Source organism: Scyliorhinus torazame, chromosome 5 (assembly GCF_047496885.1).
Source record: "Scyliorhinus torazame isolate Kashiwa2021f chromosome 5, sScyTor2.1, whole genome shotgun sequence".
NCBI classification, from domain to species: domain Eukaryota; kingdom Metazoa; phylum Chordata; class Chondrichthyes; order Carcharhiniformes; family Scyliorhinidae; genus Scyliorhinus; species Scyliorhinus torazame.
Genome location: NC_092711.1, coordinates 306,879,977 through 306,892,500, shown reverse-complemented (window position 1 = coordinate 306,892,500; position 12,524 = coordinate 306,879,977). Strand labels below are relative to the sequence as shown.

The 12,524-nt window shown below is 50.2% G+C and overlaps 1 protein-coding gene across 3 annotated transcripts in view; it reads left to right on the top strand.

The window, feature by feature from the left end:
• Nucleotides 1–12,524, top strand: part of radx (RPA1 related single stranded DNA binding protein) — a 75,056-nt gene that overhangs the window by 16,611 nt on the left and 45,921 nt on the right. For all 3 annotated transcript variants that reach the window (XM_072505894.1, XM_072505896.1, XM_072505895.1), the window contains exons 4-5: nucleotides 1,881–2,073; nucleotides 10,029–10,137. In XM_072505894.1, coding sequence (XP_072361995.1) covers nucleotides 1,881–2,073; nucleotides 10,029–10,137 — 302 coding nt within the window. The remainder of the gene's footprint in view (nucleotides 1–1,880; nucleotides 2,074–10,028; nucleotides 10,138–12,524) is intronic.

The window sequence follows — 12,524 nt, the reverse complement described above, 5'->3', positions numbered from 1 at the left end:
TATCTCCCGCTGGCTGTTGGAGGCCTGTAGTAAACCCCCAACATTGTGACTGCACCCTTCTTATTTCTGATCTCTACCCATATAGCCTCACTGCCCTCTGAGGTGTCCTCCCGCAGTACAGCTGTGATATTCTCCCTAACCAGTAGCGCAACTCCGCCTCCCCTTTTACATCCCCCTCTATCCCGCCTGAAACATCTAAATCCTGGAACGTTTAGCTGCCAATCCTGCCCTTCCCTCAACCAGGTCTCTGTAATGGCAACAACATCATAGTTCCAAGTACTAATCCAAGCTCTAAGTTCATCTGCCTTACCCGTAATACTTCTTGCATTAAAACATATGCACTTCAGGCCACCAGACCCGCTGTGTTCAGCAACTTCTCCCTGTCTGCTCTGCCTCAGAGCCACACTGTCCCTATTCCCTAGTTCTCCCTCAATGCTCTCACCTTCTGACCTATTGCTCCCGTGCCCACCCCCCTGCCATACTAGTTTAAACCCTCCCGTGTGATACTAGCAAACCTCGCGGCCAGGATATTTATGCCTCTCCGGTTTAGATGCAACCTGTCCTTATATAGGTCACACCTGCCCCGGAAGAGCTCCCAGTGGTCCAGATAACGGAAACCCTCCCTCCTACACCATCTGTTTAGCCACGTGTTTAGCTGCTCTATCTTCCTATTTCTAGCCTCACTGGCACGTGGCACAGGGAGTAATCCCGAGATTACAACCCTAGAGGTCCTGTCTTTTAACTTTCTGCCTAGCTCCCTGAACTCCTGCTGCAGGACCTCATGCCCCTTCCTGCCTATGTCGTTAGTACCAATATGTACAACGACGTCTGCCTGTTTGCCCACCCCTTCAGGATGCCCTCTACCCGTTCGGAGACATCCTCGACCCTGGCACCAGGGAGGCAACATACCATCCTGGAGTCTCTTTCACGTCCACAGAAGCGCCTATCTGTGCCCCTGACTATAGAGTCCCCGATGACTATTGCTCTTCTGCGCTTTGGCCCGCCCTTCTGAACATCAGAGCCAGCCGTGGTGCCACTGCTCTGGCTGCTGCCGTTTTCCCCTGATAGGCTATCCCCCCCGACAGTATCCAAAGGGGTATACCTGTTCGAGAGGGGGACAACCACAGGGGATTCCTGCACTGACTGCCTGCCCTTTCTGGTGGTCACCCATTTCTCTGCCTGCACCTTGGGTGTGACCACATTTATATAACTGCGATCTATGACCCTTTCCGCCACCTGCATGCTCCTAAGTGCATCCAATTGCTGCTCCAACCGAACCATGCGGTCTGTGAGGAGCTCCAGTTGGGTGCACTTTCTGCAGATGAAGCCATCCGGGACGCTGGACCTGCCACATCTCACAGTCAGAGCACAGCACCCCTCTAACTGACATTGCGTCAGTTAATTAATATTAAAAGTTTTTTTTTTAAATGTATATATTTTTTTTTTAATTTCAAAGTTACTGTTAACTATCTGTTTCCTAGCACTAGATTTCTAATATAAATGCGAAAGCTAAATATAGTACTCTCCGATCTCTGGCTTACATACCCCTCTAAATTATAATTAAGTAATTATGTTTAAATAGTTACCAATGCTTAATTTTTTTAGTTTAGTGTAGATTCCCAACCAGCCACTCAGGTCACAGCTTTTCTGTGATGTCACTTCAGTTTCCCCCGACACACACAATTTGAAAAAGGTATAAAAGTAAAAATGAGTAAAAATCACTTACTTACCTTCTGAGTGTCTTAGATGTTCTCAGGTTCTCTCCCTGACAGAGACTGCTCGTCCTCCTCCGAACGAATACCTACAGTACAGATGGTGGTGCACTTTCTGCCCCATGGGCTATGCTTGTGTATAAGACTTTTTCTTGGCTTTCATTGCAGGCCTACCTTGAAGTAGCTGATCAGTCTGGTATGATGCCACTGGTCCTGTGGAACTCCTTGTGCCCTGAATGGTACCAGTCCCTGCACGTTGGCACCGCCCTACTGCTGCACCATTACTCAATTAAACACAGTTACCAGATGAGAACCTGGGCCACTCCATGTGACCCACAGATAAAGAGGCTTAGAACCGTAGGTGAGAATGCTACATTCCATTTTGTCTATCAGACATACAGTGAGTATTAACAAGTATTATTCCGCTACGCATTTATATTGTTTGTTCTGTGAGCACAGAAACCACCAAGCTGATCGCTTGATTAACCTCAGTGCCCATTAGTACCTCATCATGACTTTGGTTATTTCTATCTTTATTTATCTCACTGATTACTTCTTTCTCTCGCCCTGGCCTTACCTTTATCTAACCAAATCTATCTCTTTTTAACTTTGTTCCATCTCTTGTCCTGCCTCCTACTTCTCCCTCTTGATCCCTGTCCATCAGCTCTGATTCTTTCCGCTTCAATTGTCTTCCTCCCTTTCTTGTTTCCCTTTGCTTTTCTCTTTGTCTTTTTCACTCCCTCTCTCTCTTTGTGCTGGAGTAATCTTTGCGCTCTCTCGTGCTCTCTCTCTCTCATGCTCTCTCTCTCTCTCACGCTCTCTCTCTTTCTTACGCTCTCTCTCGCTCTCTCTCTAGTGCTCTCTCTCTCACACGTTCTCTCTCATGCTCTGTCATGCTAGTGCTCTCTCGCACGCACTCTCTCTCGCGCTCTCTCTCGTGCTCCCTCTAGTGCTCTCTCTCTCGCGCTCCCTCTCTCTCGCTCTCTCTCTCTCTCTCGTGCTCCCTCTCTCTCTGTCTCACTCTCTCTCTCTCTCTCTCTCTTGTGTACCAGGAACCTTGCTGAAAAGAGAGACTTGTTGCTGAAGCTTTTCATATTGCACTCATCAGGACGATTGCAAGAATGCAAATTTCAAACAATCACAAAAATTTATACCACAAGAAAAGAGGGTGGTGATTGGTTTGCAAGTGAAGAAGGAGGCCATTCGGCCCATCGGGCCTGCACCAGCCCTTGGAAAGATCACTCTACCTAAGCCCACACCTCCATCCTATCCTCGTAACCCTACCTAACCTTTTTTTTTGGACACTAAGGGCAATTGATCATGACCACTCCAACTAACCTGCACATCTTTGGCCTGTGGGAGGAAACCGGATCACCCGGAGGAAACCCACGCAGACACGTGGAGAACGTTCAGACTCCACACAGACAGCCATCCAAGAACAAAGAACAAAGAAAAGTACAGCACAGGAACAGGCCCTTCGGCCCTCCAAGCCCGTGCCGACCATACTGCCCTACTAAACTACAATCTTTTACACTTCCTGGGTCTGTATCATAGAATCATTGAATTTACAGTGCAGAACGAGGCCATTCGGCCCATCGAGTCTGCACCGGCTCTTGGAAAGAACACCCTACCCAAGCCCACACCTCCACCCTAACCCCATAACCCAGTAACCCCACCCAACATTAAGGGCAATTTTGGACCTAAGGGCAATTTAGCATGGCCAATCCACCTAACCTGCACATCTTTGGACTGTGGGAGGAAACCGGAGCACCCGGAGGAAACCCACACACACACGGGGAGAATGTGCAGACTCCGCACAGACAGTGACCAAAGCTGGGAATCGAACCTGGGGCCCTGGAGCTGTGAAGCAATTGTGCTGCCCTCTATTCCCATCCTATTCATGTATTTGTCAAGATGCCCTTAAATGTCACTATCGTCCCTGCTTCCACCACCTCCGCCCGCAGCGAGTTCCAGGCACCCATTAACCTCTGTGTAAAAAACCTTGCCTCGTACATCTACTCTAAACCTTGCCCCTCGCACCTTAAACCTATGCACCCTAGTAATTGACCCCTCTACCCTGGGGAAAAGCCTCTGACTATCCACTCTGTCTATGCCCCTCATAATTTTGTAGACCTCTATCAGGTCGCCCCTCAACCTCCGTCGTTCCAGTGAGAACAAACCGAGTTCATTCAACCTCTCCTCAGCTAATGCCCTCTTTTGTAAAGGCCCCGAAGAATCCAGCACGAGTTTTAAGGATACAAAATAATAAAGTTTATTTACTATAACAATATATACATAGTAGTAGCAGTAACTTCCCTTGCTACCTTCTCCTTCCTCCTGGTTCCTGGACTGGCCAGCTGATTTATAGTAGGAGTTTCTCCGCCCCCCTCATTGGGGAAGTTCATACTCCCATAGGATTGTGGGATAATCATTAGTCCCCAGCCAATCGTCAGTAGGCAGGTTATAACATCCCTCCCCCCCAAAGTCCAAGGAATCCACCGTAGGCCCTGGCGAAGGAAGGCGTCAAACTCGTTTGGCCGCAGGCCGGACGCCATTTGCACGCGGCGCTGGATCAGGCGGCGTATAACGAGACGGAGACCGGCGCTTCCGTGATGAACGGCGCGGTTGTACATCCACGGCCTGTGGACCCGAGGATTCCCCCTCTGATTCAGCCTGTGTCTCCATCTCGGAGTCAGAGTCTGCTGCCTCCGTCATGTCAGCGTCTCTGTCCCCATTCGGTCCCGTCATGACCTGCGCAGGCTTTGAGTGAGGCACCAGTGGAAGATTTGGAGGACTACCTTCCCTTGTTTCTGGTCTTTGCCGCTGTTGAACTGAGCTCCGGGGGCGGGGAATCTTTTGCGGGGATGATCTTCTGGACCGGACGTGGTCTACATGTTTTCGCTGGAGACGACCCTGGGCTTGCACTTGGTACGATATAGGGCCCGTTTGGCGAAAGATTACCCCAGGAACCCATTGGGCACCACCAGCAAAATTCCGCACGAATACTGGGTCACCGGGCGCAAACTGCCGAATCGGACGATGCTGAGACAATCCCGGTCCCTGCCGTTCTTGTGTGCGGCGTACTTTTGCGCCAATGTCCGGGAAGACCATACTAAGGCGGGCGCGAAGTCTCCGGCCCATTAGGAGTTCTGCGGGAGCTACCCCAGTCACTGTATGGGGGGTGGTCCTGTACGTAAACAAAAACCGAGCCAGTCTCGTGTCCATTGATCCGGAAGACTGCTTCTTTAGGCCTCTTTTGAATGTTTGCACTGCACGCTCTGCCAACCCATTTGAAGCCGGGTGGTAAGGGGCAGTGCGGATATGGCGGATGCCGTTCATCTTTGTAAACCTAGCAAACTCCTCACTCGTGAATGGAGTGCCATTATCCGTGACCAGCACCTCGGGGAGGCCATGCGTACTAAATGATAAACGCATTTTTTCAATTGTTGCGCAGGACGTTGTCCCTGCATCTTATGCACCTCCAGCCATTTGGACTGGGCGTCAATTAGTAGGAGGAACATGGATCCCTGAAAAGGGCCTGCGAAATCTGCATGTAAGCGTGCCCAAGGCCGCCCTGGCCATTCCCAGTGATGTAGGGGCGCGGCCGGCGGAAGCTTCTGATGCTCCTGGCAAATGGAGCAGTTTTGGGCCACCTTCTCAATGTCGGTGTCGAGGCCTGGCCACCAGACATAACTCCGGGCCACATTTTCATCTTGGTCACGCCCGGATGCCCATTGTGCAAGTCTGATAATATCAGCTCCTGGCCTTTTTCCGGGACAACCACACGCGTCCCCCACAAGAGGATGCCGTCTTCCACGCTGAACTCTGACAGCTTGGAGGAAAATGCCCGTAACTCGCCTGGGAGCTGTCTATGCTGCCCACCATACAGGACTATGTGCCGAACCTTTGACAGGACTGGCTCCGTCTGGGTCCACTCACGGATCTGTGATGCCGTGACAGGCAAGGTGTCCATAAAATTTAGGGTTGCGACCACCTCACCGGTCGTGGGGGTCGACATGGGGCCGGTCGATAAAGGCAATCGGCTCAGTGCGTCGGCATTTGCTATCTGCGTACCTGGTTTGTGCTCCAGAGAATACTCATATGCAGCAAGCAACAAAGCCCAGCGCTGAATCCGTGCAGAAGCAATGGGCGGTATCGGCTTATCCTCTCTGAAGAGTCCCAGCAGGGGCTTATGATCAGTCACGATAGTGAAATGGCGGCCGTACACATACTGGTGGAAGCGTTTCACCGCGAAAACCACTGCCAGGCCCTCCTTCTCGATCTGCGCGTACTTCTTCTCCGCTGCAGTCAATGTGCGGGAGGCGAAAGCTATCGGTCGCTCGGCCCCGTTCTCCATCTTGTGGGACAGGACAGCCCCAATACCATACGGGGATGCATCACATGTGACGAGCAAAGGCTTTCCCGGATCATAGTGGGTTAGTAACCCAGACGACGACAATTGTTGCTTTACCCGCCGGAAAGCGGTTTCTTGCGGCTGACCCCAAACCCAGGTGTGATTTTTCTTTAGCAGCAGGTGTAAGGGGGCCAGCGTAGTTGCCAGATTGGGGAGGAACTTCCCGTAATAGTTTACGAGACCGAGAAAAGAACGAAGATGCGAAGTGTCAGTCGGGGTGGGGGCATGTTGAATTGCACGCACCTTCTCTGCGACGGGGTGCAGACCCTCGCGGTCCACCCGATAACCTAGGTAGACTACTTCTTTTGCCTGAAATACGCACTTTGTGTGACGTAAACGGACTCCAGCCTCCGAAAGGCGTTTAAGGACAGCCTCCAGATTTTCCAAATGCTCTTGCTCCGACGTCCCTGTAATCAACACGTCATCTAGGTAGACAGCCACACGTGGTAAACCTCTCAAAATGCCCTCCATAACACGTTGAAAAATTGCGCAGGCAGAGGATACTCCAAAGGGCAACCGTGTATATTCATACAGGCCCCGGTGTGTGTTAATTGTTACATATGGTCGGGAGGCAGGGTCCAGCTCCAACTGCAGGTAGGCGTGACTCATATCTAATTTTGTGAATGAGAGTCCGCCTGCAAGTTTCGCATAGAGATCCTCTATGCGAGGCATTGGATATCGGTCGAGTCGGGAAACTGTATTCACTGTAAGTTTATAGTCGCCACACAAGCGAACTGTGGCATCTGGCTTCATTACTAGCACAATTGGTGCTGCCCAGTCAGCAAAACGGACAGGCCTGATAATACCCAAACTCTCCAAACGAGTGAGCTCCCCTTCTACCTTCTCGAGCAAAGCGTAAGGCACTGGGCGCGCCCGGAAATAGCGCGGTGTGGCTCCTGGTTCAACTTGGATACGGGCTACGGCCCCTTTTATTTTCCCCAGACCAGGCTGGAATACCTCTGGGTATCGTCCTAGCACCTCAGTCAACCCTCCAGAAACTGTTTGGAGGATGTGCTGCCATTGCAACCGCAAATGGCGCAACCAGTCCCGACCCAACAGGCTGGGCCCATGGCCACGCACTACGATAAGTGGGAAACGCCCCTCCTGGCATCCATAGACAACAGGGGTCATTGTAGTTCCTGCAATGTCCAGTGGTTCCCCCGTGTAGGTGGCCAACCTGGCCTGTGAGTCAGTTAGTGTAAGGGTCTGTATACCCTGCTTGATGCGGTCGAATGTCCTCTGGGCGATCACGGAGACCGCTGCGCCAGTATCCAACTCCATCTCCAGCGGGTGGCCATTGACCCGTACTGTCACCTTAATGGGGGCCACACGGGGAGCTGCCACACAATGCAGCTGCAGGCAGTCGTCCTCCGTCTCCACGTCCTCAGGAGTGGTCGCCGCAGGTTCATCCACATGGAAGGTACGGCCTCTGGGCTGGTCCCAGTTACGGCCCCTGGGCTGGTCCCAGTTTCGGTCGGAACGACGGCGCCTCTGGCGTTCCCAGGACCGCCGTCCGCGACGGGGTCGGCGCCTACAAGTCTGACACGGACATGGCTCCTCATCCATTGGCTCTGGAGAAGGCTCCCTTCGGGGAGGAATGTCCGATGGCCACTGGCGTCGGTCTGGTCGTTGCCTCGCCCAAGGTACCGCAGGAGTGCGGGGGGACGTTTTTGGGCGGAAAGGGTTTCGCCCCAAGGCATGCACTTCCATTCCCTGTAGCTCCTGTACTCCTCGCTCTGCGCTCTCTCGGGACAAGACTATTTGTATTGCCTGTTGAAAAGTCAATGTTGGCTCCGCTAACAACTTTCTCTGGGTGGCCGCATTGTTAATACCGCAAACCAAACGGTCGCGTAACATTTCTGACAAGGTCTCACCATAGTCACAGTATTCCGCAATCCCGCGTAGCCTGGATAAAAAATCGGCAAGGGATTCTCCAGGGGTCCTCTCAGCGGTATTAAACCGGTAATGCTGGACTATCGTGGACGGGGTTGGGTTAAAGTGTTGCCCCACTATATTCACAAGTTCGTCAAACGTTTTGGTGTCCGGCGCAGCTGGGTACGTAAGGCTCCTAATCACCCCAAACGTATGCGGCCCGCAGGCGGTGAGCAATATGACCACCTGGCGCTCGTTTTCAGTGATATTGTTTGCCCGGAAATAGTAACGCATCCGTTGCGTGTACTGGTTCCAGCTTTCCAGCGCAGCATCAAAAACATCCAAACGTCCGTACAGAGGCATGGTATAATAGAAAACAACTTCCAACCTGTATCCAACAAAAATCCAGGGAGGTGGCTTCAGCAGTGTAGACAGCTATTCACTTTTACCTTCGTCGCCAGTTTTGTAAAGGCCCCGAAGAATCCAGCACGAGTTTTAAGGATACAAAATAATAAAGTTTATTTACTATAACAATATATACATAGTAGTAGCAGTAACTTCCCTTGCTACCTTCTCCTTCCTCCTGGTTCCTGGACTGGCCAGCTTATTTATAGTAGGAGTTTCTCCGCCCCCCTCATTGGGGAAGTTCATACTCCCATAGGATTGTGGGATAATCATTAGTCCCCAGCCAATCGTCAGTAGGCAGGTTATAACACCCTCCATACCAGGCAACATCCTGGTAAATCTCTTCTGCATCCTCTCTAAAGCCTCCACATCCTTCTGGTAGTGTGGCGACCAGAATTGAACACTATACTCCAAGTATGGCCTAACTAAGGTTCTATACAGCTGCAACATGACTTGCCAATTCTTGTACTCAGTGCCCCGGCCAATGAAGGCAAGCATGCCGTATGCCTTCTTGACTACCTTCTCCACCTGTGTTGCCCCTTTCAGTGACCTGTGGACCTGTACACCTAGATCTCTGTGACTGTTAATACTCTTGAGGGTTCTACCATTCACTGTATATTCCCTACCTGCATTAGACCTTCCAAAATGCATAACCTCACATTTGTCCGGATTATACTCCACCTGCCATTTCTCCGCCCAAGTCTCCAAACGATCTAAATCCTGCTGTATCCTCTGACAGTCCTCATCTCTATCCGCAATTCCACCAACCTTTGTGTCGGCTGCAAACTTACTAACCAGACCAGTTACATGTTCCTCCAAATCATTTATATATAGAGAATTCAGAATGTCCAAATTACCTAACAGCACGTCTTTCGGGACTTGTGAAGGAAACCAGAGCACCCGGAGGAAAACCTCGCAGACACGGGGAGAACGTGCAGACTCCACACAGACAGTGACCCAAGCCTGGAATTGAACCTGGGACCCTGTGAAGCATCAGTGCTAACCACTGTGCTACCGTGCCACCCAATTGTGCTACCGTGCCACCCACTGGCAGCCCACGGCTATGCCTTTGAACCCGGGTCCCTGGCACTGTGAAGCAACAGTGCTAATCATTGTTGTCACTGTGTCGCCCATTATTGCCTTTGAGAATGCAACAGGGTGCTATCGGCTCCTCAAACTCCTGGGTAATTTTAAAGAGGCACAAGGCTGGAACATATTCCTTCATGTGCAGAGAACGGGTCTCTGCGTATGAATGTCTGCCACTTATAGCAAGTGTAAATGAGCTAATTTACGACCTTGCTGTGTGCAAATTAGCTGTCACTTCTCCTGCATTAAACAGCGGTTGCACTCCAAAAATACTCAGTTGCTTGCAAAACCATTTGAGCCACTCTGCAATCATGATAGGCGCTATATAAATGCAAGCCTTTGAGTTGGATTTGTCTATGCAGAGCGAGAGTAAATGTACCATGCATTGAGCAAGCTCTGACTTTGTGGTTCTCTCCATAGCTGAATTTGGTGCCGCTCCAGAAGGGTACTGGGTCTCCGAGTGCGCAGATCCCCGCAGCTCTTGAGGGAATGTTTATTTTTGTGCCGCCCCATTTACATTCTGCTGGATGTGATTTCAGAGATCTGCCTGAATCCACGGGATCCTCGCGCAGAAATCCAGATTGTGCCAACCGAGCAAGTCAAAGCAGAGTGGAAGTTGCCTGACATTAAGTACAACTTCATCACAAGGTACTCTTCCAGTATTAGATTCTATTTGACATTGACTGACATTGCACCTTGCTGAATGCGTGACGCCATACCCTTGTTTTTTTATGTTTCCAAAATTGCGGTAAAACTTAACAATTAGCCGGTTGCAACGCAGTCTGCAGTGAGATATGGTCACCCTCAAGTTATAAATTGTTATGTGGTGTACCTGGGTTTAAAGAGATATCTCCCTTTAACGTCTAGATGTGACGTGTCTTCTGTTCATTCAACAAGCTGCATTTATTTTGGAGATTGTTTCCGTGCTGGTCCAGAACGTTATCCAGTGACCATTTTCTGCCTTTGCCCGTTCTTCGTCCTGCTGTCACATCTGTCGTGTGAGAGTGCCTTTAAGAAATGGGTGTTTATAAATGGGTGTGTATAGAAGTATCTGTAGTGAGAGTCCCTTTAAGAAACGGGTGTTTATTACTGCAGTGATGTCAGAGAGTGGGTGGAGCTGGGCTGTCAGTCAGCTTTTTACTTTTGTTTTAGGCTATTTGCCGCAGGGTGTGTTTTAGTTTCGTTTTCAGAGCTGGATAGCTGCAGTCACAGCCACAAGGTGTATGAATCTCTCTCTGTAATCATACAATTTACAGTGCAGAAGGAGGCCACTCGGCCCATCGAGTCTGCACCGGCTCTTGGAAAGAGCACCACACCCAAGGTCAACACCTCCACCCTATCCCCATAACCCAGTAACCCCACCCAACACCAAGGGCAATTTTGGACACTAAGGGCAATTGATCATGGCCAATCCACCTAACCTGCACATCTTTGGACTGTGGGAGGAAACCGGAGCACCCGGAGGAAACCCACGCACACACTGGGAGGATGTGCAGACTCCACACAGACTGTAATCTAAAGACTGTAAATCAATCCTGGTGATTTAAAACTAATAACAGTAGTGACTTTAACCTGATGTGCTTCTGGTAAAAGGTGTTTTAAGTCTTATGGATGTTAAAAGGAAAGCTTAAAGGATTACTTAGTGTTGTATTCTTTGGGGGTTGTATTTGAATTAATGGTTGCTAAGATGTTCACTGTATGTTTTAAAAAGGTGAACTTGAGTTCATAGAATAAACACTGTTTTGCTTTAAAAAATACTTTTCCATTTCTGCTGTACCACACCTGTAGAGTGGGCCGTGTGCTCCCCATACCACAACTATTAAAAGTTGTGGGTCAGGTGAACTCCGTGATACACTTTGGGGTTCTCTACACCCTGGCCCATAACACATCACAGTCTGCCTAGCTGGAGTGGCAGAATTTTAATGAAAGAGGTGAACAGTCCTGGCACGTACGGATGAAGCAGTTAATGAACATTATTCAAGTGGCGCCTCATTATGCCCTCAGGATCACAATACTGTTACAGCACGCAAGGAGACCATTCAGCCCGTCGTGTTCATGTCATTCCCCCGCCATCTCCCTGTAGCCCTGCCCATTGTTCCTTTCAGATAATATTCCAGTTTCCTCTCAAAAGCCTCGACTGAATCTGCCTCCACCCCACTCACGGGCAGCGCACGCCAAATCCAAACCACTCGCTGCGTGCTTCGCCATTGCTTCTTTTCTCAACTGCCTTAAATTTGTGCCTTCTCGTTCCTGATTGTTTAACTTCATGAGCAATTTGCCCCTCTCTGCTCTGTGGCGGCACGATGGCACAGTGGTTAGCACTGCTGCCATGCAGCGCCAGGGTCCCAGGTTCAATTCCGACCTCAGGTGACTGCCTGTGCGGAGTCTGCACGTTCTCCCCGTGTGTGCGTGGGATTCCTCCGGGTGCTCTGGTTTCCTCCCTCAGTCCAAAGATGTGCAGGTTAGGTGGATTGGCCAGGCTAAAAATTGCCCCTTAGTGTCCAGGGATATACAGGTTATGTGGGGTTACGGGGATAGGACGGGGGAGTGGACCTAGGTAGCGGTGTTCTTTCAGAGGGTCGGTGCAGACTCGATGGGTCAAATGGCCTCATTCTGCACTGTAGAGATTCTGTCCAGCCCACTCATGATTTTGAAGACCTCCGTCAAATCCCTCTCCTCTCGACCTTCTTCTGCAAGGAAAGCAGGCCTAAATTCTCCAATCTACCCATGTAACTAAAGTTCCCCAACCTTAGAAACATTCTCATGAATCTTTTCTGCAAGAATATCCCAAAATGTTTGACAACCTGCCTGTTTGCAGTGTCGTCATTGCCGCTACGTGGGCAAACTTTGCAGACATTGTATGAGCAGCAAGGCCTTTCAAACAGCGAGTGGAATAATTGGTGTTGTGTTTGTTACGGGTGACATATCAGACAGCCTCCTGATGTTATGGGCCTTACGGGGTAGGGATGATTATCTACAGAATACGAGCTCCCACGATAACAATACTTGGCTTTGTATAAATAGAGTCGGCCAGT